The sequence below is a fragment of the Drosophila elegans genome, unplaced genomic scaffold (genome assembly GCF_018152505.1).
Source record: "Drosophila elegans isolate 14027-0461.03 unplaced genomic scaffold, ASM1815250v1 contig_208, whole genome shotgun sequence".
Lineage (NCBI taxonomy): Eukaryota > Metazoa > Arthropoda > Insecta > Diptera > Drosophilidae > Drosophila > Drosophila elegans.
Genome location: NW_024545578.1, coordinates 14,970,779 through 14,997,990, shown reverse-complemented (window position 1 = coordinate 14,997,990; position 27,212 = coordinate 14,970,779). Strand labels below are relative to the sequence as shown.

General features: G+C 38.3%; 1 protein-coding gene across 8 annotated transcripts; it reads left to right on the top strand.

The window, feature by feature from the left end:
• The first annotated feature begins 3,235 nt into the window (after positions 1-3,235).
• On the top strand, positions 3,236-27,198 carry LOC108150257 (SCY1-like protein 2). Of its 8 annotated transcripts, none has more exons than XM_017278334.2 (19): positions 3,236-4,254; positions 4,838-4,963; positions 5,052-5,150; positions 7,753-7,914; positions 7,966-8,086; positions 8,172-8,267; positions 8,843-8,988; positions 9,428-9,558; positions 11,989-12,103; positions 12,457-12,602; positions 13,609-13,762; positions 14,567-14,743; positions 14,806-14,878; positions 15,565-15,701; positions 15,784-15,997; positions 18,145-18,398; positions 19,155-19,214; positions 22,060-22,209; positions 25,446-27,198. In XM_017278334.2, the coding sequence occupies exons 1-19, from the start codon at positions 4,072-4,074 to the stop codon at positions 25,470-25,472; spliced, it is 2,571 nt and encodes an 856-aa protein (XP_017133823.1). In that variant the 5' UTR covers positions 3,236-4,071; the 3' UTR covers positions 25,473-27,198. The 8 variants fall into 8 exon arrangements, with proteins under 8 accessions (XP_017133823.1, XP_017133822.1, XP_017133824.1 ...); XM_017278333.2 differs by having other exon boundaries at positions 22,030-22,209; XM_017278335.2 differs by lacking the exon at positions 19,155-19,214.
• The last annotated feature ends 14 nt before the right edge of the window (positions 27,199-27,212 follow it).

Here is a 27,212-nt window from a genome sequence, read left to right as displayed (position 1 = left end):
CCGTTTCTGGGGCGGTCCAAAAATAATTCCCGGAGTTTCAGGAGCCGTTGTGTTTGCGTTCCGCTTTTATCATTTAATTTTGGCTGCTTTAGTCGGCGTTCGTGCCAAAGACGAAATCAATAAAACCGGCGAGAGTCCACGTGTCCAGGCCACGAGCGTTTCGCATTAACGGATTTCCACTGCCCCAGCAAACTGCCCCTATGGCATTTAGAAAACTCAAATCGAAATGACATTTATTAGAAACCCGATGGCCGATCAATGGATTAGATATCGCTGCCATTATTACTCCCATTAAATAGCTGATTAACGCTGATTAAAGCGGCCGCTCGCAGACTGAATAATGATGGGAAAATATTGCCTTTAAAACAATACCCACTCGTCAGAGCCTGCATATTTTATGGAACACCATAAATTAAATTTATTCATAATGCTTACATAAGGCCGGCATTTGATTTGATTTATTCCTGGCGCGTAAGGTTTTAATGAATCTGATTTTGTTTTCGATTTAATGCTTCGTGGAATTTCACAAACCATAATTAAATGGAAAAACAAATACGTCCTATTTCACTTGCGGTCTATTTATTTGTTTAATTGTATGCATTTTAAATTCGATTTTTGTATTTGTTTTCATAGCAATTCATTCTGTAATTGGATGTACTTGCATACACAAATAAATTTAAACGTTTTAACCAAACAATGGTTGGTTGCCTACCTAATCAATCTCGCCATGCTCAGTTTATTGATTCTGAAATATTTATATTGGTATGCTTTTTATTAGGTTATATAAAATTATTTGCTTATGTTAATTTGAAATTTATTTTTCCAATAATTGAAGTACGTTTAATTGCAAAATTTTTAGTAAAACTACAAAGTAAGTTTAATTGCTAATTGCTGTAGTAAAAAACATTTAAAATTAAAAACTTTTAAAAATGTAAAATAAAGTAATAAAGTTTGCTATTAGCACTTAAAGTATCTAAGGGTACTTTAATATACTCAATATTTAAAGAGAACAAACATATTAAAATTTACCAATAGATTGTCGTTTGCAAATAGATAATTGTACTAAAAAACAAAAATTATTATCTACCTGCGGTTATTTTTAGGAGTTAGTCCAGAAAGGACTATACCAAATTCCATTAAAATAAACTGTAATTTACCCTCTGGGAAAATATCTTTTGGAATAAATTTGTATCTGTACACTTTCGTGAGCTGACTTAACCCACTAGGAAATTCCAAAGGCTCGTAGATTGCAAATAGAATGCCGTAAAAACAAACCGCATTCATTCGCCACGCTAAACCGTCTTAAATATTAAAGCTTGTTTGCCCCCAATTGCAAAATGCTGACCTAGAAAGTTTCCTCCGCTCAACCGGCCGCCAATCGCCTTCCGGCGGACTTCTCTGTCAGTCGTCATCAGTCCGTGTCCGGTGTCGCTAGTCCTTCGTTTGTCCATCTGTCCGTTTGTCCATTTGGCCATTTGTCCGTTGGTCCGTGTGTCCATCTGTTGTCGGTGGATACTTTGTTCTCCGTGGCATAGTCTGTATAGCCAACGTTAAGCACACGATGCGGTCTGGCTTCTGGGCACTGATACTTTATTTATTTACCATCAACACAATTTATTTAACAAAAAATTTCACGCAACACTGCAAAGGGTAAGGTCTGGACGAGCGAACGTTTTCCACTAAATAGTTTTACGTTCGTTGGAAATTTATGTAGCCTCGTTGGCTCTCAAAGTCCTTCTGCCAAGAAACTAAGATGTCTCAAGTCAATTTGTTGGCTTCACCCTGAGCTCCTGGGGCAAGTATCTTGCCAAAATGTTTACTTGCATTGAATAATTCAGTCGGCAAAGAATGTACACCCAAGGGCAGACAGGCCCCGGGGGGAAAAGTCGTCGGAAAAGCCGGAAAAGTCGGGCAGGCAGCCCAGTGAGTGCAGTCGGTATGCTAGAAATGAGATGTGCCAGACACTTTGACACATGTTTGGCAAGTCAAATTGCATTAGGCTTCCATTTGGGCAATTGCCAAATAGTGAAGCAAAAATGCTTTGCGTGGCTGTCGCTTTTTCCAGCAATTAGTAAAGAGATTATGCCTTAAGCGCATTTTCATGAATTTGCAAAATAAAATTGTCGCCAACAATCACACGCTCTTCTACGTATTTATCCAGAATGAATGGCCGAGGCCAAGCTCATTTAACTTTTTAATTGTGCAGTTTTGTGTGAAGCAGCCAAAAGAGTGCCACCAACAGTAATTCCCTCAACTTTCATGGCTCTTACCGAAACTTCAGTGCTCTTTTAAAATATAAGTTTAATTCAAAATGTTGTAAAACTAAGTGTATCCTTTTTTAAGTAAACTAAAATAGTTTGGTAATTATATTTAGATTTATTGTCATTTTATTCAACTAATTGGTTGACTTATTTGTATACTGATTTGGCTGACTTAATGGATACCGTCAATTAAAGCTTAAAAACTGTTTTATATATTTAAAAATAAATAACGTTTCAACTAGCACATCAGACAGAGTTTATTTTTTTTCCATTTAATTTTCATTTCAATCAATCCGATTATGGTCGGCTTATGGTGTAGTAAATACAAGCGCTTGGAACCACCATTTTTAAATACCTCATAAAAATGCGAAATTGAAAATTGGCTGAAATTAAAATAACATAAAGAACAAATAAAATAAGCTTAAATATATTATGTCAAACACTATGGTGTATTAAAATTGGCTGAATAAATTTTGTTTAATTCAATTTGTTATTGATGGCTAGTCTTCTTAGCTCACAAAATGCACTCAATGCTTCGTCGAAATATGCGTAAAAATAGTCCTGGCTAATTAGAGAAGATTAGGAGTATATTTTGCATTCTTAGAGCTTTGGCTACAATCCAGTGGTGCACATAATTCGCGAGTACAGCCAAACGTTCTTATGAATAGAATTAGCCCACCACCTTGACTCTGACTTACCTGCAAATTTAAGCTCTCCCTTTTTGCCGGTGGTTAATGAGTGTATAAATTGAGCACAAAAGCCAAGCCAAGCCGAGCAATAAGCGCATTAATTGCCAGTGCCTTGGTCTCTTGGTCGGCAGGGCAACGGGGCGTATGAGCGATGTGAAGTGGCCGCAATTAAAATGAAATTTACTTTCATTCTCTGGTGCTGTTTTTTTATTTCTCTCTCCTTGCAGAAAGCTAAAGGCTATAAGCACCGTCTGAGGAGACCACTCCTGGCCCCTTTTTAGACATCAAAGACGGCAACAACGGCGGCCAGAATTTTCTCACGTTTGGGTAGTGTCGAGGAGGTGCAACGCGGTCGCAGTGGCAGCGCTGTGGGAATAACGCCGCCGGGCGGACCAGGAGCGTTAGCTGGCGGAGTTGGAGTCGGAGTGGGAGGAGCGGGATCCGGAGTAGGAACGGTGGCAGCGGCAGTGGTGGCAACGGGTTCACCGGCCAGGAGTGGCCAGCAGCAGTTCGTCGGAGGAGGAGGAGGCGTCGGCGTCGGCATCGGCATCGGCGGAGTGGCGGGAGCGGCTGCTGTGGGCGTGGCAGGTGCGGGTGGTGTGGCAGCGGTACGACAGCGCAGTGCCAGCACAGTGCTCGACATTAATTTGCCGCAGCAGCGCAAGGTGTCCGTGGGCGGAGTAGGCGTGGGAGGGGGCGTCTTGGCAGGACCTCCGTCTCCAGTTATACGCACCATCAGCGGATCGAATGGCTTCAGTGGCTATGATCCGCCCGTGTCAGTGATTGCCAGTCGGCACGCCAACTTTAATGGCCAGGAAGTGGGCGGTGGCGTTTCGGCAGCAGGAGCACGAGGAGCACCCTCCGGCGCGGCAATAGCGACCACTAATCGCGGACGACTGTCCATCAGCGCAGCAGGTGGACCACTCATCTCACAATCAGCATCGCCATCGACATCTTCATCCCAGCCAGCAGGACCTGGTGCACTTGCGACCGGCTCGACCCTCGGCGAACCAGTGGGCGGCAGTGGATCGGCGCCCACCATCGGCGGCACTGCACCGGTGCAGCCGGGCCCCAAGCGACAGGGCAGCTTCTCGAATGTCTTCTCAAAGCTAATCGATGGTATGCCCGCCGGCACAATGTTCGCCAAATTCAAGAGCACCAATGTGGCCGCCGCCACAGCCACGCAGAGTGTCGCCGATGGCAATCCCATTACGCAGTACTTCGAAATCGGTAAACCGGTGGCCTGTGCCGGCCCAGAATTGGTATGGCGCATCCACGACGCGTACCGCAAAAGTGACAACAAGGTGAGTGGAAGTGAGCTGAGCCCGAGGTCGAGAAAACATTATCTTTAAGGTCGATGAACAACGATGAACGTTCTCTTACTTTACTTCTATAAATTACATTTAAGAGGGTTTTTTAAAAAGTATTCATTCAAATATTTAAGAAGCTATATATATTATATACATATTATATATCTTAATTAAAATTTTAATAAGCATCTAGAATCAAGTATTTCTTACCTAAATACAAAACATTTTAACGGTTAGAAAAAGTTTTTAATAATTTTAGACTATGGTAAACCGCAATGAATGAAATCTTTAAAAAGTTAGTTTTTAGTGTTTTTTGCTCTTTAGTGAATTAAGTTGTGCAAATATTTGATTTGCAGAACAACAAATAAGAATCTTCATAAAAAATTGTAATTCAAATTCATCAAAAAATTTTAAATCCGTATATAAAATCTTTATTTTAGAGTTGACATTAAAAAAAGTACAAGACGTGAAAATACCCATGACTTTTAACTACTTTTTTAATGATATTTAAATTCATTTTTAGCAAGCTTGATTCTTTCAACTCTTTTGTTAACGTAATTCCATCTCCGTTTTGCAGGAATGCTCGGTGTTTATATTCGAGAAGAAAATTGCGGAGAAGCTGCACAAGCCGCGACGCAAGGAGACCATAACTGAGCTGCTGAAAAGTTCGGTGAAGACACTGGAACGTTTCCGCCATCCGCGGGTGAGTATGGTCCTGTGGCCCCCAAGTCGATAGTTACTTTTCCGTACGACCACCCACCCTCTTTGTGCTCCGTTCTCTTGCCCCCCAGATACTCCAAATCTATCACACGGTCGAGGAGAGTGCGGATACACTGGCCTTCGCCTCCGAGCCCATCTTCGCCAGCCTCTCGAATGTGTTGGCCTTTCACGTGAGTTTTGGCCACAGTTTTAGTTACCAGTTGCCAGTTGCTAGTTTGAGTTGCTGACAGCGACACGGACATGCAATTTGTGTTGTCGCCTGGTTGCCTTTCATTTCATCATTGGTTGCGGCCTTTTTTCCGCTCTCTGACGCTTTTCAGTTCTTTGGCACAGTAAAAAATAATTGAAAATTTGATTAAACTACCTTTCAGCACATAAAAACAGATTTTTTTTTTCAACGAGATTCCTATTTAAATGTTCGATGCCAAAAAAAAAACCAAAATTATAAAGTCGCGAATAGCGTAGATAGAGATAGATCTTTTGATTTTCACCTATTTGCTATTTTATTTTTTCTGTTATCAAAAATATTGATGATAAAGCTGAAGTCTTAAGTGACTAACAATAGCCAAAGTATTATTTTAATGAATAACTATATAAAAAGTTTAATAGAATCTAAGATTGTTATTTTGACTTTAAAGTATCTGTTAAATTTATTTTAGTATTGTAATTTTAGTCCAAATAAAATATTAAACTTATTAAAAAGGAAACATATAAATTACAACAATTTACAATTTTTTATACTTATATACTTTAAAATATTAATTACAAACCTAGTTATAATTGAATGCTTGAATTAAAAACTGTTTGTCCGACTCTATAGAATTTCATACACTTCTATAATTTTTTTTTAAGTTTACTGATTTTTGGAATTTTTTTGTTGTGCAACTTATCGTCCAGTATCGTCATCTACCATTTGCCAGGTGTAGGCGAAACAATGTTTATACTGTTGGGTTGATTGTGGCACTGTTTTTGGTGTTGCTGCTGCAGTAGATGTTGCTGGTTGATGGTTGCTGCTGTGTTTTGTTAAAGTTTTTGCAGACCAGCCAAGTGCATAGTTTGACTTTGAGTACAATGCTGAGTGGGCGGGCAGGGGGCGTGGCTGTGGGCTAGTAGGAACTTGGAACTGCTGGATATGCATGACAGAAACACAAACGCCAGTCCTTGCACACAACAAAATAGAATTACACAGTGCGTGTCTGTGTGTGCTTGAGGATGTGTGTGTGTGTGTGGTGTGTGGGGATATGGGAAAGTTTACGCTGCCAAGATTGAGTCAATAAAGAGCTCAGTTGGTCTGCACAGCTCGGAAATTGATACGCACACACACACACACAGTGCGTGTCACAACTTAAAGGTGGTTTAAGCCAGGATATTGGATTATATTAGTTGCTGAACTCTAATTAATTTTGGGCTATAGTCAAACACTTTACCGACAAAAGTACACAATTGGTTTATCCCAGGACACTTCTTTTTAATTTTAGTTATAACAAAAGCTTAAAGTGTAACAAAAGGTCATGTCACTTATGTTGAAACTTTTTTCTTTCATAATTAAATTTTAGTAGACTTTTGAACTCATTTCTAAGACAAAGGTTTTTATAATTGCATATTGATGTTTGTGATGTTAAATGAATATGAAGCACAACTTTTAGGGTGTCGTCTTGATTTAAAAAACGTGAGATTGTGTGAATTAGGAATTATTGGGCCATATAAATTATGTTCTAAGACTTTAGAAAATGTTTTTTCACTAGCGAAACGCACTGTTATTCTTCTGCTTAAGGCTACACAACAGCAGCACTTATACCCTCGAAAAAAGCTCAACAATAACCCATGGAACCTGAATAGTTTTTAGTTTCCAGAAAAGTCGATTCGAGTTAAATTACATTGAAAATTGCAGAAAAGGTAATACTCAAAGCAATCACATGCACACACAAGGCAAACGAAAAATTGGAAAAGGAAAAGCCATCGGAAAAACAAAAAGCCCAGGGTCGAACAAATAGCAGAAACACGATAGATTCAAATGGCTTATCATCAAATGCAATGCTTTGAATGGAAATTTTAAAGCCCTGAGCTGAAAGTTGCCGAGGATGAAACAAATTTAAGGCTACCCGACCAGCTCAGTCCGGGATTAGCCCCCAACTCTTTATTACCTGTTCGCATTATGCACAGAAAACATTTTTTTTATATTTTATTTGTAGGTTTAATTGATTTTTTTTGTCCGACCCAATGTAATGTTGTAAGTGAAAGGGGCATGTGCATAGTTTTTAATCGCAACAGGTTTTTTGAGCACTGTAATGATTTTTAAGCCATTTGCTTCCGGTGATTTTAAATTTTGATTTTGGGAAGTTACCCAAACCTTTAGAAACGCTGTAGATTTGCATAACGGCGGCCACTAAATGTGTTTTTTTCTTACCAGGAGACATTGTGCACTTTTCAGTGAATTAATTAAATAATATTAAAAATATACTGCATTTGAACTAAATAAGTGCTTAAAGCACTCTTTGCAGGAGACTTTTATTTTTATAAAACTCCTGTTTTATTTATATAAGTCCTAAAAAAAAGATCTGTCAAATTTTTGATTCCACAAATATACCAATTTGGGGTTTTCCGTTTTTTTAAATATAAGTTACAAAAAAAGATTTATTTTTTTTTTGGGTCCGGTTAAAAGCTTAATTTGTTGTATGATTTCCCACATTTATACCTTTTGCGGGAATATATTTAAATTCAAAATTAAGAAGCGGATAATTGAAATAATTAAAAAATGTTTTTACTGTGTAGGAGTCGAAGACCTACGAGACCACCAATGTGACGCCGGCGGCGGGCGGAGCTGCAGCGGCAGCGGCCCAGGCGCAGGCGGCGGCGAACACTTTGCCCCAGCGACCGGCCCATGCCAAGGAATACAATTTCTTGGACATGGAGCTGAAGTACGGCTTTCTCCAGGTGAGTGGCAGTTTTCAGGACAGGCAGACATGTGACCCCCGTGTTTTGCAGCTGACCGAGGCCCTGGCGTATCTGCACTATTCCGGTCACGTAATTCATCGCAATGTGTGTCCATCCTCTATACTAATAACCAAGCGCGGTATCTGGAAGCTGGCTGGCATGGAATATGTGGGTGAGTGCGGTCCGGGGGCCTCCAAATTGAAATGGATTGGCCGGGGTCGGCCATTTGTATTCATATTCGCATATTCGGATTGCAGAGCGAATGAACGAGAACGATTTGAACAGCTCCATTCCGTGCCCGCCGTGGAGCAACCGGGTTTCCAAGATGGCCCAGCCGAATCTCGACTTTATGGGTGAGTAAATCCAGATTGGTCATGTCCTTTTCCTCTTCACTTCATCCGAAAATGTCAATGATGTACATCATCAATTCTGGCGCATTCTTGTGCGAAAACTAATGATATATCATCAGAAAAATAGGAATTTAATAGTAGTTTCGTTATCCTAGAGCTGGTTAACCATCAATGGCTTAATTATTGATAGTAAATGCTTAGTATCTAATTCTTTTATTCTATGTTCATAATAAAATATTTAACTATTTCCAAACAGTAAGAGATAACAAATTTAGAAAAAACATATTGAGAGCAAACTAAATTGAAATGGATCTAGGTTTAATAAAACAGTCTGTTTCAGTTATAATTTTATAACTTGTTTAAAGTATATTATTGCAAGACATATTGATATAAGTTCTTATAAATTATTGTGAATTTTAAATTAAAGAAATTATATTTATTTTTGTATATACAAATAAATAGTAATTTCTATTTATTTCTGCCTATCCTAGAAATTATATAAATATAAACTGCCAGTGGGAAAATATAAGCTTAATGAACTTTTATCTTATTGTTTTGATTTAATTAACCTGGATTAGCTCCCGAAACTCAGTCAACGTCCAAGTGCAGCCTGCTCAGCGACATGTTCTCGCTGGGAATGGTGATCTGTGCGGTGTTCAACAACGGCAGGCCGCTGATTCAGGCCGGGAACTCCACCTCTAACTATGCGAAGCAAATGGAATCGGTGGGTAAACAATTTCTAATTTCTGAACGGCCAGGAAACGGCGGACTGGGAGCGACAAGTGCCAATTGGATGGATGAAAAGTTTTGAGCCGAGCCACAACGCTTGGATGGGCTTGTTTGCGCTCCGTAATTAGATTCGCAGCTTTGTCAAACGCAAATGTAATCAAAAAGTCCACTTGAAACTCTAATTATTTTGCCACTTGTGCGGACAGGTGACGGAGTAGCAGCAGCAATAGCAGCAGCAGTAGCAGCAGCCATCCCGCGGGCGTTTGTCATTAAAACTTTTCGTCCAGTCCGGGGCATTTGGCCGTTTGCCCGTTTGGCCGTTTGCTTCCGACGTTGAAATCCCCAAGTGGTTTCTAATGTTGTGGCAAAGTTTGTTTCGTTTATGCTTATGGAGAGTTTTGGGGCCACCCCTCACTTTTTGCCCCCCATTCCAGCTGGATGATCTGGTCCACAAACTGATGCCCAGGCTGCCAATCGCCCTGCAGGAGGCCACATCACGGATGGCCAGTCGGGATGCAACGGCCAGACCCACCGCCCAACTGCTGCAGCTCATCAAGTACTTCATGTGAGTGGGCAAATTAATTAACTTTCAGCTATGACGCAACAGGAAGCGCTACAAACATTGGCTATTTGCACAGCCACGCTCAAAGTTTCTGTTTGAGTTTCAAACGAAATTGACACCTGTTGGGAACACAAATAGCACACCACTGCGACACGCAATCTCTAAGCCAATTTGTACCTGTAGCTGAAATTCAATTGAAGGTTTCATTTTTTGTTTTTTTGCACTCCAGTCAACCATCCATCCTACCACCTTTCCTCAACCAACACACGCACACTTTAATTACGTCTGTTTGCTAAATGAAAGCGGTAATCAGACCTGAAAGACATACACAATGCAAAGCGAATGGGAGCTGTGCACTGGCGAAAAATTACTGCTCAGATCGTGAAAGTCGCTGAAAAATAAAATTTAGTTCTTAAGAACTTCATTTTGGTGAAATAAATGTCTATAAAAGAAAAGATACTGGTACTCATATAAAGCTGAAGAATTCGCGTATAAGAATATTATTAAGCTACTTAGGCTAAAATTAACCTTTAAGGCATCACATCAGTTTTTTTCCCTGTGTAAGAAGTCGGTGCTTTTCAGCTGATTGTGCTGTGGTAGTCGAGCTGGAGTGGCACTGCTTCCCCAGCCCGGCTGCCTGAATCTGGGATTTATGACGACAGCAGCTGTTCGCCTGCCTCCCGTTGAGATCTGAAAAGAAGGACGAGGGAAAAGCTGGTGAAGGACGACGTGCCGCGTTTAGACAAACAAAGAAAAAGACGATGGAAATGGCGATGGCATTGGAGAAGTGGCGCCTGAAGTGGCTGCACAACCCAGGCATAAACTACATCGTTGCTCAGCTGGGGAATACCACCGCCTGTCTCTAGAATATATGCCCCATAGGTGAATTGCATGTAAAGTAGCCAATTGTGTGGTAATGCTGCTGCTGCTGGTGCTTTGTGAATTGAATTGAAATTGGCTTTTCATAAGGGCAATATTTTAGCGTAATCGTTGGCGGGTCAAGCTAGTTCCTGTATATTTACTTACAAATTGTTATTGCTTGTACTATAAATGCCTACTTGAGCAGCAATATTTGTTGTATTGTTTCCAATTTATTAATTATTTAACAATTTTTCAGTTGATATTCTAAAACTCTAGCTACTTATTGCCAAAAAAGCCAAAATTTACTTGTATTTTATTTTTTTTGAAAAACTTGTGTAATTCTTTCCTTAAAATGTATTTTTAAAATTATTTTAAACTTTAACTCGATTTTTAGCATATAACATTGTCTATTATCAAGTTATAAATATTTTAAGACATTAGTTTATGTTTTATATACTTCAGGATATATGTACATGGATTAACTGTTTTGTATTATTCTCTTATTGTTATTATGATTCTGTATACCTTTAGAAAATATTTTTTAAAATTGTTTTTCAAAGCGATTAAGATTAAAATATAACTCATATACCTCTTGCTACCATTTACGCATCTAAACGCGCTGACAGCGCAGCAGCAGCTGCAAAACAGTGAAAGCAACAGCATGCTGTTGCTTCTGCTCCTCCAGTTTGTCCTGCTCCACCGGAAAAGCACCACCGGCAGACTGTAGAATCTCAACCACCTTGACAGCCCTCCTTTGCCGTTGTTTGTCAGCCAGTCGGTTAGTCATTCAGTCAGGTTGGTTGGTTGGCAGCACTTTGAAGTTAATTTAAATGTTGTCAACATTTTCCGCGTTTTTAGCAGCGTATGCAAATGGCTCGAGTGTCTTGGCAATCAGTGGAAAGCTAACTTTCCTCCTTTTAAGCTCAAGTAGCAGATTTGAAATAAGATTTTCCGCTTGGTCGATTGCCCTGATTAAGTCGACAAGAGCGGAAATCAACTGGACTACGCGGCGAATACGCAATGTGATTTGGTTTCATTGCTTAACTAAGCGAAACTAAAACAGCATGGCATAGCTCACATTTATTTCGCATTTGTGGCAATTTCACAGTATTCGTCTGCTCGATGCCAGATAACCGGAAACCACCACCTCAAAAAAAACCAAACAAAATGGGGCGGGATGCGGGTCGAAAGTAAACACTTTTGGCAATTAAATTTCAACAAATTGATTTACATAACAATGAAAAGTATTTAGAATTCCATTATAGAAAGTTGCGGCGCACTGTGGGGACTTTATATTTTAATTTCAGTGCCACCTAGATAAATATTGCCTTTAGCTAATTTTTGCGGCTTTCCTGTGGCATTTTCATTTGATGTTGTTTAATTTTGTTGGTTCGCACTTGCAGCTTATTGTTTAATTGATGCCATTTACCAACTAATCCAGCTACAATTATATTTAAACAAAAAAACGCAATTAAGCACTTGAAGCGATTACACAATTTTAATACATTTTCATAAAAATAAGCGCGTGGCAGTAAGGAGATTTAATTTGCTGTCATTTATTGTGTTTCACAGCGATACGCCCATAAACGCTCTCAAATTCTTGGACGTGGTCAACATGAAGGACACGCAGCAGAAGTCCCAGTTCTACAAGACCACCTTGATAGAGGCCATGCCGTTGATACCACGGGTAAGTCCCAGTTCCCTCGCCCACCGGAAAAGGATGCAGTCTGGTGGACAAAACGTTGGGCCAACGAACTGACAGAGCATTAATCATTAACGGCGCCAAGTTGTGCGCTTTACGGCTAAACAATTTGTGAATTACGAGCCGTTTTATGTCAGTTACAAAATTGTTGCGACTCTCCTTTGTTTTCTGTCACGGAAGGAGTCCCTTCCTCCTTCCTCCTTCTTCCCCCTTCTTTTTTGTTTTGGCCATTGTCTGATGCCGTTAATGACGGCTCAGCATTGGCAATTGAAATGACATAGACTGGTTAATGACTTCCCCACATTCGTGCACCTTTTTCTCCCTTTTTTTTCCTGTAGAAACTCTGGTGGCAGAACATCTGGCCCATGCTCAAGTCGGAGATCAACAATAACGAGGTCCTTGCCGCGGTCCTGCAGCCGGTCATGCTCTTTGTCCAGGAAGCCACGCACGCAGAGTACGACACCCTCATGTCGGCCACCATGAAGTAAGTGGACCTATTTATAGCGTATTTGTTAAGGAAGACAATGGAATTGAAAGCCAATCAGGTGACCACAAATGGAAACCGAGCTATAAGTCTTTATAGAAGCAGAAGCGGCTTTATAGAAATAATTGCAAGGCATTAATTCTAATTAGGTGATTAATAGTAAGGTATTTAAATCAATAGGAAAGCAAACGGAAATTAATGAGGAACAAATACAAATATATACAGTTGTAAAGTAGGCCTCCTAGGTAACAATTAATGTCTGGATAAAAATTAATTAAGGAGGTATTTCAAATAAATAGGACATAAACTAGCAACTAAAGAAATTAAATAATTTAACACTCGTAAAACAAAACAAAAATGAGTACTGTACTTAAGAGGGTTACGCACTTATGAATGGCAATTAAGAGGAAATTTAAAAGCATATATTCTGCAAAGTTTAAAAGGAAACAAATCAAGTGTCGAAGTACTTTTTCTATTTAAAAATATTTATTTATCGAAGGACAGTTATATAAATAAAAGTTTTTCAATCGTGCCATTGTTCATCCAGCGTCATCTCTAGCGATCCGAACTTTATGCTTGAACAATTGAAAAACTTTCGCGACACTTCTTTCTCTGTTATTCAATTTTCATGACATTTTATTGCGCTACTGCGACAGGCGACAGTTCGTATTGTAATTTATAGAGCTCGCCCGGTTGGCAAACTTTCCCAGGTCGGGCGGCAAGTGGGGGCCGGAGTTCTCACCTTTGGTGGTAGCCGTGCATAAATTAGTAAGGCACACAAAGCCTGCGTAAGAGCTCACTACTTTGCCGAAACTTGGCGACAAACTTTGTGGCCACTTGTAAGATGCTTATTGACACCCGGCCCTGAAATAAAAGAAAACTTAGCCCTTCAAACTTTTCACATACACACACACACACACTTATTTTTAGTAATTTCTCCGTCATACATATCGGCATGGAAAGTTTTCACTAATCAAATATGAAATCTGTGATACATCTCACTTAGAATCATCTACAATACACCGAAATCCATTCAGGCCAGCGTTACGATACTTGAGAATTTGCATTTGATTATCGAGAAGACGAAGCCGGAGGACGTCACCACAGACATAATGCCGATGTTGTTCTACTCCTTCGACGGTTCCACGATACAAGTGCAGGTGAGTGCTCCACTCGGATATGCAAATCAGTCCAGACACCGCCGAATGGCAATGTCAATGCAAAGGAAACGGAAAATGGTAATGGAAACAGGAATGGATTTGGGAATGGGAATGGGTTGTCGTCGACGGAGCTGATTGTGTAATTACAGCAGCAATTTCTTAATTAACTGCGACTCAAGCGCTGACTCAGAGCACAAAAGTGCCCGACCAACTGAATTTGCATTTTCTTTCCGCAATTTTGACTCCTTAGAGATGGAGAAGAAATTTAAATTCAATAAATGAAAACAAAATAACAGCGAATTGAAAAGAAACCAATTTTTCTTAAAGGTTTTGGGGCAACATTCGTAAAAGAAAATATTTTTCATTTAATAATTATATTTGCCAGCTACGATATTTTACAAGATCTTATAAAGACATCAATACCAACATATTTTTAGAGAAATTCTAAATATAGTAAAGTGTTTTTTTCTAAAATATATTTTAGAACTATTTATAATAAAAATTTATGCACGTTACTGGGAACCTTTGATTCAACTTTATAATTTGTATTTTTTCGTCCCAATAGAGTTTAAATTACAACAAATTTAAATAAAAAGAGCCGTATAATTTCTTTTAAAAATAACATGAATTCTTAATTAAGTAATAAAATACCGCCACTAGTAAATTTTTTCATATATTTGCTATTTATATGATTCCAAAATTATGCTTTCTAAAATCTTTCTTAGTTTGTGCCAATCAAAGTTTATATATGCCTTATACTGTCAACTATAATATAAATAAACTCAATTAATAATCCAAACACAGAGTGCTGCAGTTGTGGCTGTGGCCAATGTGTTTGATAGCATCGACGAGCTCTCCATTCGCCGCATGGTCCTGCCCAAGGTGAAAATGGTGTTCGAGAAGAACATAACCGATCCGAAGATAGTGCAGAATGTGCTTATGTGCATCGAGCGAGTCATGGACCGCATGGAGCGGGCTCAGGTGGGTAGTCTGGGTTCCATTTCTCGCCTCTAAGAACCACATTTATCACACTTGTATGCCAGGTCATGGATGAGGTCCTCCCGCTTCTGGCCAACATACGCATTCCCGATCCCGATATCATCATGCGTACTGTTCGTAAGTTGAACCACAATGCCCACAGCATTTTCACACGCTCCAATCGCCATTGTTTTCATAGACCATTATCGAAAACTAATTAAACTGCACGAAACACATTTGAACAGCACAGATTTACAGAAGTTTATTTGCATGCTAACATAATTCAATACAAATTGCAACACAGATGTTTAAGCGAACGCTGTAAAAGCTGACAATTTGATTAAGTTACCTATACAAGAACGAGTTAAATTGTGAACAAATAGTTTGATTTACTTTATAAGCTAACTATTTTCTTTGTTTACGCTTTTAAGGGGAAAACACTTGTGTGTCTTTAGTTATGTTTTAAGCTTGGAAATTTACTTATTAAAAGGGTTAAAGAAAATTAAAGTATATGCTTAAAAGCACCTTCAGATTGTGATACATTTACTCAATTTAAAACATTTTTTGTTATCATATGTTATTTGTTTTTATAAAAATTCAAATTAAATTAAAATTCTCTTTGATTTGGTGTAATAAATTCTTAATGCTTATGTGACGTATATATTAAATTTGCTTTAATATGTATGCTTTAAAAAGTTTTTTCCTTTATTTGCTATGGAACCTTGACCTTTTATTGAAATCCCTTTGAAAACTTTAGTGCTTGAAAGCTAGTGCATTGTTTCGAGCGGGCCAAGAAATACGATTTTATTAATTAAATTTTGCAGGCATCTATCATAAACTGTTCGTGGACAAAACGTACGGACTGACTGTGGAGACGATGGCCACCAATGTGCTGCCCCTGCTCATTCCGCACACCGTCAATCCGGCACTCAATTTCGAGCAATATTGCTACCTGCTGGAGGTGAGTGTTTCACCGAGAAGGGTTGCTATTTCAGGTAGGGAGTTCCGCGCTGAACTGCTGCTGTGGCTGCTTTTTTTTGCAGGTGCTGCAGCAAATGCTGGAGGCCATTGATCGGCAGCAGAGGAACAAGTTGAAGTTGGACAACCTGTCGATGGCCTCGCCGGAACGCCACCGAACCCTACGCCACCAGTTCTCGACGGACAACATGAACGCGCCGCCCTTCAACATCCCCAACTTGCGCATAGATCAACGCAAGACTTCCAGCGCCGAGGACATGGCCCGCAAGAATTCTGGCGGTAAGTGGATCCCAGCAGCTCATTGTATATATATTTATTTAATGACAAATGTCGAAAAGCCAAAAATCAGTGATAAATATATGAAAACTATATAGCCTAGAAGAAAAATGCCTTTCAAACTTATAAGATCTTTAATAAAAGGACATTTTCCTTATTCATAATAAATTGTATAATGCATTTCTTTTGACTTGAACTATTTAACATCTTAGCAGCCAAATCGCTTGTTATTAATGTATGAAATAGTGAAAAGTAAACAGAATGATAAGACTAAACATTTCGGCTTACCTAAGAACTTACTGAATCTGTATTTATGGGACAGGGATTATCTGTCCACTTGGTTGGCAGTAAAGTGGCCGCCTGTGGCCATGTATAATTGGAATTTCGTTGTGATTTCAATTTGATATTCATCGAACGTGACAGGAGCCCTTTTGTCCTGGCCACTAATCAGAAGGTTTCTCCTAAATCGGGCCATTGTGCCGAGCATTTAATTGTATTATCCTGGCAATGATAATTTTATAATGACGAACATGAAAATCAAAAGCACCGCCCGGAGCCGAGTATTATCAGCCGTGGAAACACAGGCTGCAATGCATAATGAACTTTCGCCCTAATGATGATTTATTATGATGGCCCTAATCGCCCGCAGACACGAGTCAGCTCAGCTCAGTGTGGCCCACTGTGTCACTGACAATTTGCCACAGCCGAGGTCAGAGCCACCTTGAACCCGCCGACCCACTTGTTAATTTCCACCCTGCCACCTGTCTGCAGTCGCTTCTGCATATTGCCACTTGAAAGTCGCAAACAAACGAGACCAGACCATTTTCAGGCATTCAGAAACAGGCCAACCGAGTCGAATACTCTTAAAAGTCACAGAAAGCAGTAAAAATGTAAGGTTTTTGAAAGAAACTATTGTTTGATATATAAATATTTAATTGTGTACAGAAGTTATGGGAGAAAAATCGTTCTTTTTATAAGAAAATATATATAATAATTAGGCGGTTTTTAATAAATCACTTTGATTTTTTTGAGTGAATATTTATATACTTATGTTACTTGTATGAACCCCTATAATATTTAAACTCTGAGTTAAATCAAAATTTAGCTATTTTTTTCGAATCAATTTAAAGTGCTTCTTATTTAAAAATTACTCATACGACACTTACGCCAGCTTAATTCTTAATCCTCATAATTGTATAGTCGTTTAACATTTGACTTAAAGCTACAAACGGAATAAAATTCAACTTCAACCGAATGGCAAATGCAAAATGGCTAAAGCAACCTTGACGATTTTCACGAATTGAAGTTAATAACTTTCGTCATAAATTGCCTTTGAATGGGAATGAAAAACGGGGCGGAGGGGGAAAGTCAGGTGCAGCGGCCGCAACCGCAAAATGTGCGAATGTCCTTGGCAGTGACAGAATCGCAGGCAAGAGAATCCTTGGATGGCTGGTATTCGGGTTTTCGGTTTGTCGGTTGTCGGCATTTGGTACTCACTGCGGTCCCGATGCCGCCGAAGGCTATATGCCTGTGTTTTCGGTCCTGACCGCGACCATTATTAGACTTAATTAGCTTCACAACACACTACTGATGTGGCAGTTGTTCGGGAAATAATAGCAAATGTATGCTCTCAAAACCACAAGTTGTATATATGATAACAATTGAACCAATTTATAAAAACAACGCCTGAGAAATATGAAATATTTTCCGAACTTTCATGTTAAATCAAAAGTCTTAAATCAAATCAAAAATACTTATACTTATTTAGACTTATAGAATATTCTACAGAACAGTATTATTTTATTTATTTTGAAAATCATTAAAGAAGTAAGGCAAATTAATTGAAGAACACTAATTTGGATTCTTTGGCTTTTAGCAAATATTATTTAACATATGTTAAAATAAGAAAAGATATGGGTAAATAAATTCAAAACTAAGGAAGCGATGAACATATACTAATATTTAAAATGCTAATATTATTATTTTTTTTTTACCGTGAAAAGTAATAAGTCTTAAGTCTGCGACAGTTGCTTATTAAGAAAATGCATTAGACAACTTTAACTTAATTTAAATAATTAATAATTAATTTTGTTGTTTATCTGTGTGATTAATTTCCGAGTTTTTTCTCTGTGTAATGTGACTTTTCGTAGGCTCTGGCATGCTGGGCGGCTGGTGGTTCGGCTGCTCGCCCTCATCGCCGGACAGCAATTTCCTGCGCGTGGGCAACGTGTTCCCCAACCGGCGGCTTTCGGACAACACACTGATGACCCCCAAGATCCGGATAGCGCCCTCGTGCGCCTCCTCGCCAGGCGGAACTCCTGGCAGCGGGCTACCGACGAGGCGCCACTCGAGCATTGGGCCACAGGAGCGGCGGGGCTCCACCATCAATTTGTCACCGCCAACTGTAAGTTGTTTGTGTCTGGACCGGCACCGGGTTTCAGTTTCAGTTTCAGTTTCATTATCAGTTTCGATTTGGTTTCCCTTTAATTTTTCATTGGATTTTATTTTGTGGCCGCCATTGTTTGTTGTGGTTTCTCCCAGTGCCCCCCTCTATTTATTTTACTTTTCGCGCTGCCACTCAATTGGCCCACTCGACGGCCACAAAAAGGCTTGCCATTATTTGATTTTTATTGATATTTAATTTGAGCGCGCCCTGTCGCTTCTTTGTTTCCTTGGTTTGGCTTTTCCAGCAGCTCATGTGCCATGTTTAACCCGCCGAACTACTCTGTATACTATTATATATAGCCATTCTAGCTATACCGCCTAGCGTAGCGTTTATCGTGTTTACTACAATCTACAGTTACAGTTACAGTTCACAGTTAACAGTTCTCAGTTCTCAAGCAAGAACATTGCCCACATGACTACGTACAAATCCAAACAAGAAACATTCCGTTCTGGGTTCATTTCTCTATTTCTTTGGTACTTTGATTTCCGATCTAATAAGTTATGAATGCAAATTATGTATTAGCTCATTTCCCCCCGACCCCGCAGTGAAGTCTACATACCACAGATGCTCTAACACACACTCTCTTATATCTTATCTCCCCGATCTAAACTGATCACCTACACACTTTACAAAAAATAACTAAACAAACAACCAAATCTACGTTGTTTTTGGGGTCTCTCGATCGCCATGCATTTTATCTATCCTTCAATATAGTACGGTGCTCGCGGTAGCTCTGGATCGAGTCTATCGGTGCCATCCACTTCGGCCTATGTTGTAAGTCTAAAAAACAAAGCAATCCCAGTTATGTGAATGCAGATTTACAGTGAACACTGCAAGCTTCGACCGAGTCGAAGATATTGTTCCCTTGGAGGCGAAAGTTTAATTTACACATTACTTAAAAAATCGTTTTCTGAACTTCAGAATAATAAAAAAAATTATATGAAACAGAAGCGAGAAAATAAAAATAACTTTGTAAAAAATCTTCTGTTTAAAATAATTTAAATAAATATATCTTAACCAATTTCTTACAATAAGGAAATAGTTTTTTAAAAATCAAAAATATATATCACTTTAAGAAAATTGTATTTTAAATGTTGAAATTAAACTTCTTAAATTTCGAAAGCCTCTTTAAGGGTATAATACCACTTAAAACATAGCTAGGCCTATCTGAACGGATTCGTTTGCCATTTGTGTGCGAGTTGTCGGCAGCACCATTAGCCAACATCGAAATGGACTTTGTCTTGCCAACTTGTTAATTGTCGTTTCATTGTTATCGCTGTCGTCTCCGAAAGCACTCTAAAGCTTACTTTCTGTCCTGTTTACCCACACACGAACATCACTTGAACAAAGCAACGATTGCCAGACAAAATGGCGAACGGAAGTCAGAGGATGCGCTTCCGTTTCAGTTTCTATTGCTCGCTCGCTCGCACCCGTCTCTCGCTGCCCCTTTTCGATATGTACTCGTTATTTGAGACTGCAACTGCAACTGCGTTTGAATATGAATTTGACTTGCTGCCTAAATCTCTCGTTCTCGTTCTCGTTCTCGTACTCGTACTTGTGCTGTTATTTGGATGGAAAATCTGTTGCAAAAGTTTTTGACATTTTAATTTAATGGTTATGTTTTTGTATATTTTATTTACGTATTTCCGATTTCTTTTGTGCATTTGCTGCGCTGCTGCTTTTTGTTCCTGTACATGTACTCATCTCTGTTTGTTCTCAAGTTTATTATTTTTGTGTGGTTCCTCGTTCAGTTTGAAGTTTCAAGAGTCCTGTTCTTGAACTGTGTCTGCCTGTTCTTCCGTTCTCTGTCTCCTTCTCTCTGGGATTGGGCCAAATAAAAGCCTATGCTAATATCCAGTACGGTGTATATATAATGCAGTCGACTCTGTCCCGTTTTTGTTGTCTTTGGTGTTCATGTTATTTTCATTACCTATCTACGTATCTATTATTTCTAAGTATATACAAAGTGCCTTCAGTGGGTAAGAGCATCGAGATAATGAAGTTCTGCGCTGTAAAATTTGGGGAATGGAGGACTTTTCATCGGAATAATCGAATTGATGGAGGCAAAATCAATCAAAATGTTGAGAGTTCAAGGCTGAAAATTGTAACATACTTTTAAGGGCTTCAAGGCAATCATGTTTTTAAAACCTAAGAGAGAGTTTGTGGTCTAAAGACTTCAAAAATCTAATTTTATCTTAGAGAAAAAAAGTATTTTAAAAACAACAAATAACTACCACAGGCAAAGGAAACTTCGAATTAACATCATACTTTTAGGAAACATTTTTTACAGTTAATTTTATTCAAATAAAATAAAAGCTATAGACTTCCTAATTAAGAAAAAAGAAGCCAATACTATGGCTAGTTTCGACAAGTCATTGGATAGGCCATAAACTCTCTTAAAGTCAATGTTTAATACAACAGATACTACAACAATTTAAGTTTACTAATCTGTACTATACCTATACTATATAAACCTGACTACTTCTTCATTAAATGTCCTGATCGTGCTCAGTGTTTATTTGATTTCGTTTCCATTTAACTCTGTTCATGTTGCGTTCGTATCAGAAAGAAACTAATGAAAAACCAAATACCATATACATCTGAACACAAACACTGCCAATATATGTATTTGAATGGCTGACAAAAAAAAATAAATAAACACAAATGGAAAGCCAGATTTTTGTGTATTTTCGCTGCTAAATTTTTGAACAACAGCGCTGTGAATTGATGTTAATTCAGAAGAAAACCAAAGAACACAAAACACAAGACTGAGTTTATTTCATGTGTGTATATTTCCGTTCTTCGTTTCATGTACGAACAAAAAATAATTGATACAAAAATCGAATATACGTATAAATAAAAAAAATTCGCAGCTTGCACGGAGCATGATCGTGAGTACACGTTTCATAATTTCGGATTTTCCATTTAATTTTCTCTTTCAGTCTCTTCAGCTCACCCCCCTTTTTTTCCGCCTCTCAACTATTTAAGGTCTAGACACGCACACACACTCAAGCACACAACCGAACTCACACACACACACACACACACACATACGCACACGCAGTATGCTGATATTAAATTTTATGTTAATGTAATTTGATTTCATTTGCCCCGCCCCCAACGTTCCCACACCCTCCTGCCTTTCATGTCTGCGAGACCAAATTTGGTTTGGAATATATGCATAAATACCACAAGCGCATTCAGCCTCATGTGTACAGAACACACCTCTATCCGTATATATCCTATATATTCTCATTCAGTTGGACTTTCTGTGTTCTGTAATTCGTTTATATCAATGTTTTGGCTTCGACCTACTCCTGTCTGTTGATTGATTGAGTTCAAGTTTGGCTTACTTTCATTGTTTGTTCGATTGTCTATTGGTTTGTTTGATTGTTTGTTTGTTGCACTATCAGCTTAATGTATTATATCCGTCGGTAAGGCTTGGGTTCAACCAACACATCTCACACATCCTCACATCGCAGACCCTGTACATAGCACAAAATCAAACGAAAAAAGTATAATTCCGAAAGCATCCGTCTTGAAGAACGAATTGCACTATCACCAACTAGCCCCGACTAATCTTCCAAAGAAATCTCCTTTATTGTACTCCCAAAAACAGGGTGGCTCCATGCCGAACACCTCGAGCAGTGTACCGTTCCTGCTGTCGTCCAGTATGCAGTCGATAAGGTCGCGCCGCCAGTCCACCGTCCTGTCATCGGGTCCACTCGGCTCCGGATCGGGACTGCTGCAGCAGCTGGGATCCGGCATGGTAAGACAATTAACTTCCGTATCCGGCACGGTTAGCCCGGTGCCGCTGTTGCGGGTCAATGGCACGCGCAACAGCCTCAGTCACAGCCACAGCAGCGTCCGAAAGTGTCCGTCACTCAATATCACATTCAGTCAATAATACGATCTGAACGAAATCGGCGAGGCTCCGGCCAACGCCGATTCCAGCAGATACGGTTCAGCCAGCACCAGCAATTACAATTCCGGCTGTCAGTTCAGTTCCGGCTACAATTACAATTACGGCCCCAGTTATGGCCTCAATTTCAATCAGAGTCTCAACAATGTGCGTTACAAGGCCAAGCTGCGGAGCATGAATCTCAATCTCAATCCGCCAAGGAATTAAAAGGCAGCCTCGAAAACAATCAGATCGAACTATATGCGATATACTGTATAGTGTATAGTATAACCTCCAGTCGAATGGAAACAAATCAAAAGGAATATTTTGCAACAGGGGCAGAGGGTAAAATGTAGCAAACAAAAAAAAAAGAAAAGAATACATTCCAAATCAATGAATGAACGTACCTATGTGAGAACTACTATAGCCTAATTACACAAAGTTGATACCAAACTAAAACCAATAACGAATTACTAATATTTATATGCATACCTACTAATAGAACGAATACACAACTGTTGTTTTTTGGAGAATTTATTCAAGTCTTATATTTGTATGTACCATAAGTGTTAATGTTTAAACATATCCGAAATCGTAACAAAGTTATCCATCACATAGCCCAAAATTGGATACTAGTAACTACTATTTATCTTTATTATTGATTGATATTATTAATTATCTTAGTTGTTGCCACCCCAATCGATTTTAAGTCCCTGCCCCAAAAAAACAAAAAAAAAAGGAAAACGAATCTAAAGGCCGTGTAAATTCTTAAATTCAATTAGTCATTGAAAAATCTAATTTCTGAGAAAAGCCAGATTTATCCACCCACACACAAACACTATTGCCACCGCTGCATGTGTGTGTGTGTTTTTGTGCGGAACGTGATGTTAACTTAATTTGAATCCTTAATCATTGTCGTCCTGGTAATCGTTCTCGTAATCCCACGATAGTGTTTTTATTGTTAAAGACCACATTACCAGCTAGATTAGCTTAAGCACCTGCACTTTGATAAAATCGGTTTTATGTCGGATTAAAGGACTTTTTCCCGGTCACACTCTTATGAGTTAGTTAGTTCAACCTGAAGTTATATGATATGATAGGATAGTTATTATTATAGATGTACTTTAAGTTAATATATTTAAGTTTCTGTATATTGCGGTAATCAAGGTACATTTTTTGTAAATTACTATTAAAATAATTTATTTTAGTTTTTTTGTAGTGTATAAATATTTTAAGTTGTGATTTAAAAGTTGAAAATCAAATATTTGTGCATGGTTTCTCAGATTTGATTTCTGTTAATATAATTTTGTTGGCAAGTAAGCAATTTTAAATTTATTTTCCCAATGTTTGAAAGTGTCCTACAAATCCTAAACATTTTACTGAGCCCACAGAAAAACTCTTAAGCTATTTTCGAGCAGTTTTGTGAAAGGAAATTAATTAAAATTCATAAAAAACGTAATTTAAAATGTATATATTCAAATGTAAATGCCAAAACCGTTTTCTGTGTACATCCAACCTGAATTAATGAACAAAATATGCATGATACCTCGGATTGCCACCCTTTTTATGTTCCAGTTTAGGTTTTACTGAACTTTAAAAATATCCAAATGCTGAAACAAAGGTGAAATAGATGCTTTTTCTGTAATCTAAACTCTAAAAAATAAAAGAACATAAGCAACTTAAAACCAAAGCCCGTTGAAATGCATGCGCCTGTAAATTTTTAGTTTTAAAAGAAATACAAATAGAATAGTTGTGGTGTTTTTAAATGTTTTTGGAATTGACGTTTTCCATGGCATTGTGAATGTGTCTGTACTAATTGACTTGCCATTTTACTTTCTGCCCATCTGAACTGCACTATATTTATATATTCAGGAAATACGACAAACGAAAATTGAGATAAACAAAATGAGAAAATTCAAGCTGAAAACAAATCGAATTACGCTGCTGATCACGGAGATAATGTAAAATAAACAACTTATGTGTAAACTTGATTGATTGACTGACACTGAAGGCTTCAGAAGGCTGCTTTACCTGCTATCTTGCATACCTATATCGATCTGAACTATATGAATCTGTTAACCGACTTACCAGATGTTGCTATGCATTTGTATTGTACTTTACTCTACTACGATTAAGTCATTGCGAATTTATTGTAATTGTTAAATGTACACTTGGCTATTGCACAATCAGTGTTGCTTTGACCTTCAACCCAATTAAACCCCCGCCCGCTTTTGCATTTTAAATTATAATTTGCTTTCGCCGTACTTATGATTATGATTATACTTCGAAATGTGCCTTAAGAGTTCAAAGGTTCTCGCATTCCAAGTGCGTAGTGCGTAGATTGTGCGACAAATCTGTAAGAATATACATACTATTTAGTAACTTGATGAGATCGAAAAGAGTAGCTACCGATACCTAGACAAGCAAAGCTCCGCTTGAACGTAAGTCAACCAACTAACCAACCAACCGGAGGTGAGAGGTCACCGGAAACTCCCGATTATACCCACACTCATCCACAACTGTACCTTAGTAGTAGTTTTGTAGTCACCCACATCCGGTGCAAATCCAACACAGACACGTACATTTAGCCGTAAGTTGACCCATAGATAGATGTTCGTAGTTTGCATTGCGTAACCAGTTGAACCCAAAAAAAAAACTAGTACAACCGATCCCAGATAATCCAGATAATCCAGATAACCCGCCGCAAGAACCGGAAATAGAAAGCAAACCCGAGAACCGAATTGATGCATGACAACCGAACCCGATGTTTGTCTCCCCCCTTTTTTTTTTGCTAATACATACCTATATACTCTTTAAACTAAATAAAAAAAAAACAATATTGTGTGTGCCCCTTTCTCTCTACTTGTCTCCAAGTATTTGGTGTTTTCCCGTATTCGTAATTCCCGTAATATACGTAATATCCGTAAAGGAGTGCGAGACACCTCGAATCCCGAGTAGCTGCAGCAGTTCCCAACGTAGCTAGATAATACCTACTTACTATATCTAACAATACCACCCACCAATAGCTTTATGTATTTTGAAAACCGTTTGAAACCGAACAACCAGATTGATGGCCTAATTATCTTGCAACAACTCTATTACAGTATCAACTATTCTCCGGACGTAACTAAAGATACAGAAACGCAAACAGATAAATTCATTCAAAAGAATCCAATTACTTTTCAATGCAATTTCGGTCCATTTATGAAACACCAGTAATCAACTTATCTTAGCGGTACATAAATATATAACATTGTAAACGTATACCAAGAGCAAGCTTAACTAAGTATTTTCAGTCGAAACTCTAAATGTTGTTAGCCAATCCAATTCGATGTGACCAAAGCAACATAATAATCACAAATGAATTGTAATTTATCCAAAACAAACGTGTCAAACACATCCAACAATCAAAAAAGGAATTTCACGATCCAGAGATAAACAAAAACCACTATGCAGAGTGCAATCAATTCATAGAAACCCCAATTATTCTCGAATATACATATTTATATTATAAATGTTTACGCTAGGCCAAAACACATGTCAAATATTCACTCACATATACATAGCATTAGAGTATTGTTTTAATTTAAACCATAACTGACCGAACATATCATAATACACCAGCAAGAGAAGAAAATATATAAATATTATATTTATTTTGCCACCATCAATCTCAGCTATCTCAGATAGCAAATAAGCAAGCAAATAAGAGAAAATCGTGTACCTACATCGTACCTAGCACCACAAAAAAATCAAACTAATCACAGAGCTTTACAGCAAACGCAATCAAAATGAATATAAATAACCACGAATACAAAGAGAAGTTTATTTTTAGCCAAGAACCTCGAGGGTTCCCGCCTGCGCTTTACAGTGATGAATCACCTATATGTTCCCCATCATTCAATCCATTAAATATACACTCTCTGTCCAAAGGGAATATCTCCAAGCACACCCAAAACTACTACTAAGGTAAATACACGAATGCAACCCAATGCAATCCACCGATCCAATATCTACCGATCCGCAATAGAACCAGAACAATTAATGAAGCCGATGTTCCTGAAGGCAATCTCAATCTCAATCTCAAATTTATAGTCAATTTGTATAGTGTGGTATATGATAAATGGTAAACTCTTGAAACTTTTTAGTGAAGAAGTCATTAATGTATTCATTACGTAAACTGCAATTAAAGCGATTATCGTTGTTGTGGTATGTTTAGCGGAATAGAAGTGAAAAAAAAAAAACAAAAACAAATATGAATTTATATATGTATACAAGCAAGAAGCAAGACGAACTCTCTACCGAGGACACGCTAAAAACCTACTTTATAACATATACACGTATGGTCTATGCTCTGAATAATACGAACGGGAACGGGACAATCAAAATTCTACCGACACTACTAATTCTTAATCAATTACGGAATTACGAATTTCCAAATACCAACTACCAATTACCAATTACAATTTTCTGTTACGTTGATGTCGTTGTGTTTGCTCGATCCCTTGGATCTGCGTTTAGTTGATGCCAGCTCATGATCTTGAAACTCCAGCATATCCTTGCCATGCACCTGAATTTGCTTTGCATTTTGTTCAGTCTGAGTTTTCCGTTTATTTCTGTTACACATTGCGATCTAAGGACAAGGCATATCTGTATGATTTTCTAGCGTTTAATCGTACGTATACATAATTAGATTTACTTAATTTTAATTAACGTTTACGTGAAGACACACAACTAAACAAACCAAACAAAAAATATATAGAGGGGAAAACCAAAAGCTCAAACTGGACTGAACATTTAAGAATTATATTATGTACATTATTGAATTGCATTTGATTGTATGAAAAGATCGTTTTAAATGAGAGTACTAC

Coding starts and splice junctions, on each gene's coding strand:
- LOC108150257 (XM_017278328.2), top strand. CDS start 4,072: ATGCCCGCCGGCACAATGTTCGCCAAATTCAAGAGCACCAATGTGGCC. Junction 9,559..11,988: donor CAGCTCATCAAGTACTTCAT/GTGAGTGGGCAA, acceptor TGTGTTTCACAG/CGATACGCCCATAAACGCTC. Junction 19,215..22,059: donor CATCCACTTCGGCCTATGTT/GTAAGTCTAAAA, acceptor TCCCAAAAACAG/GGTGGCTCCATGCCGAACAC.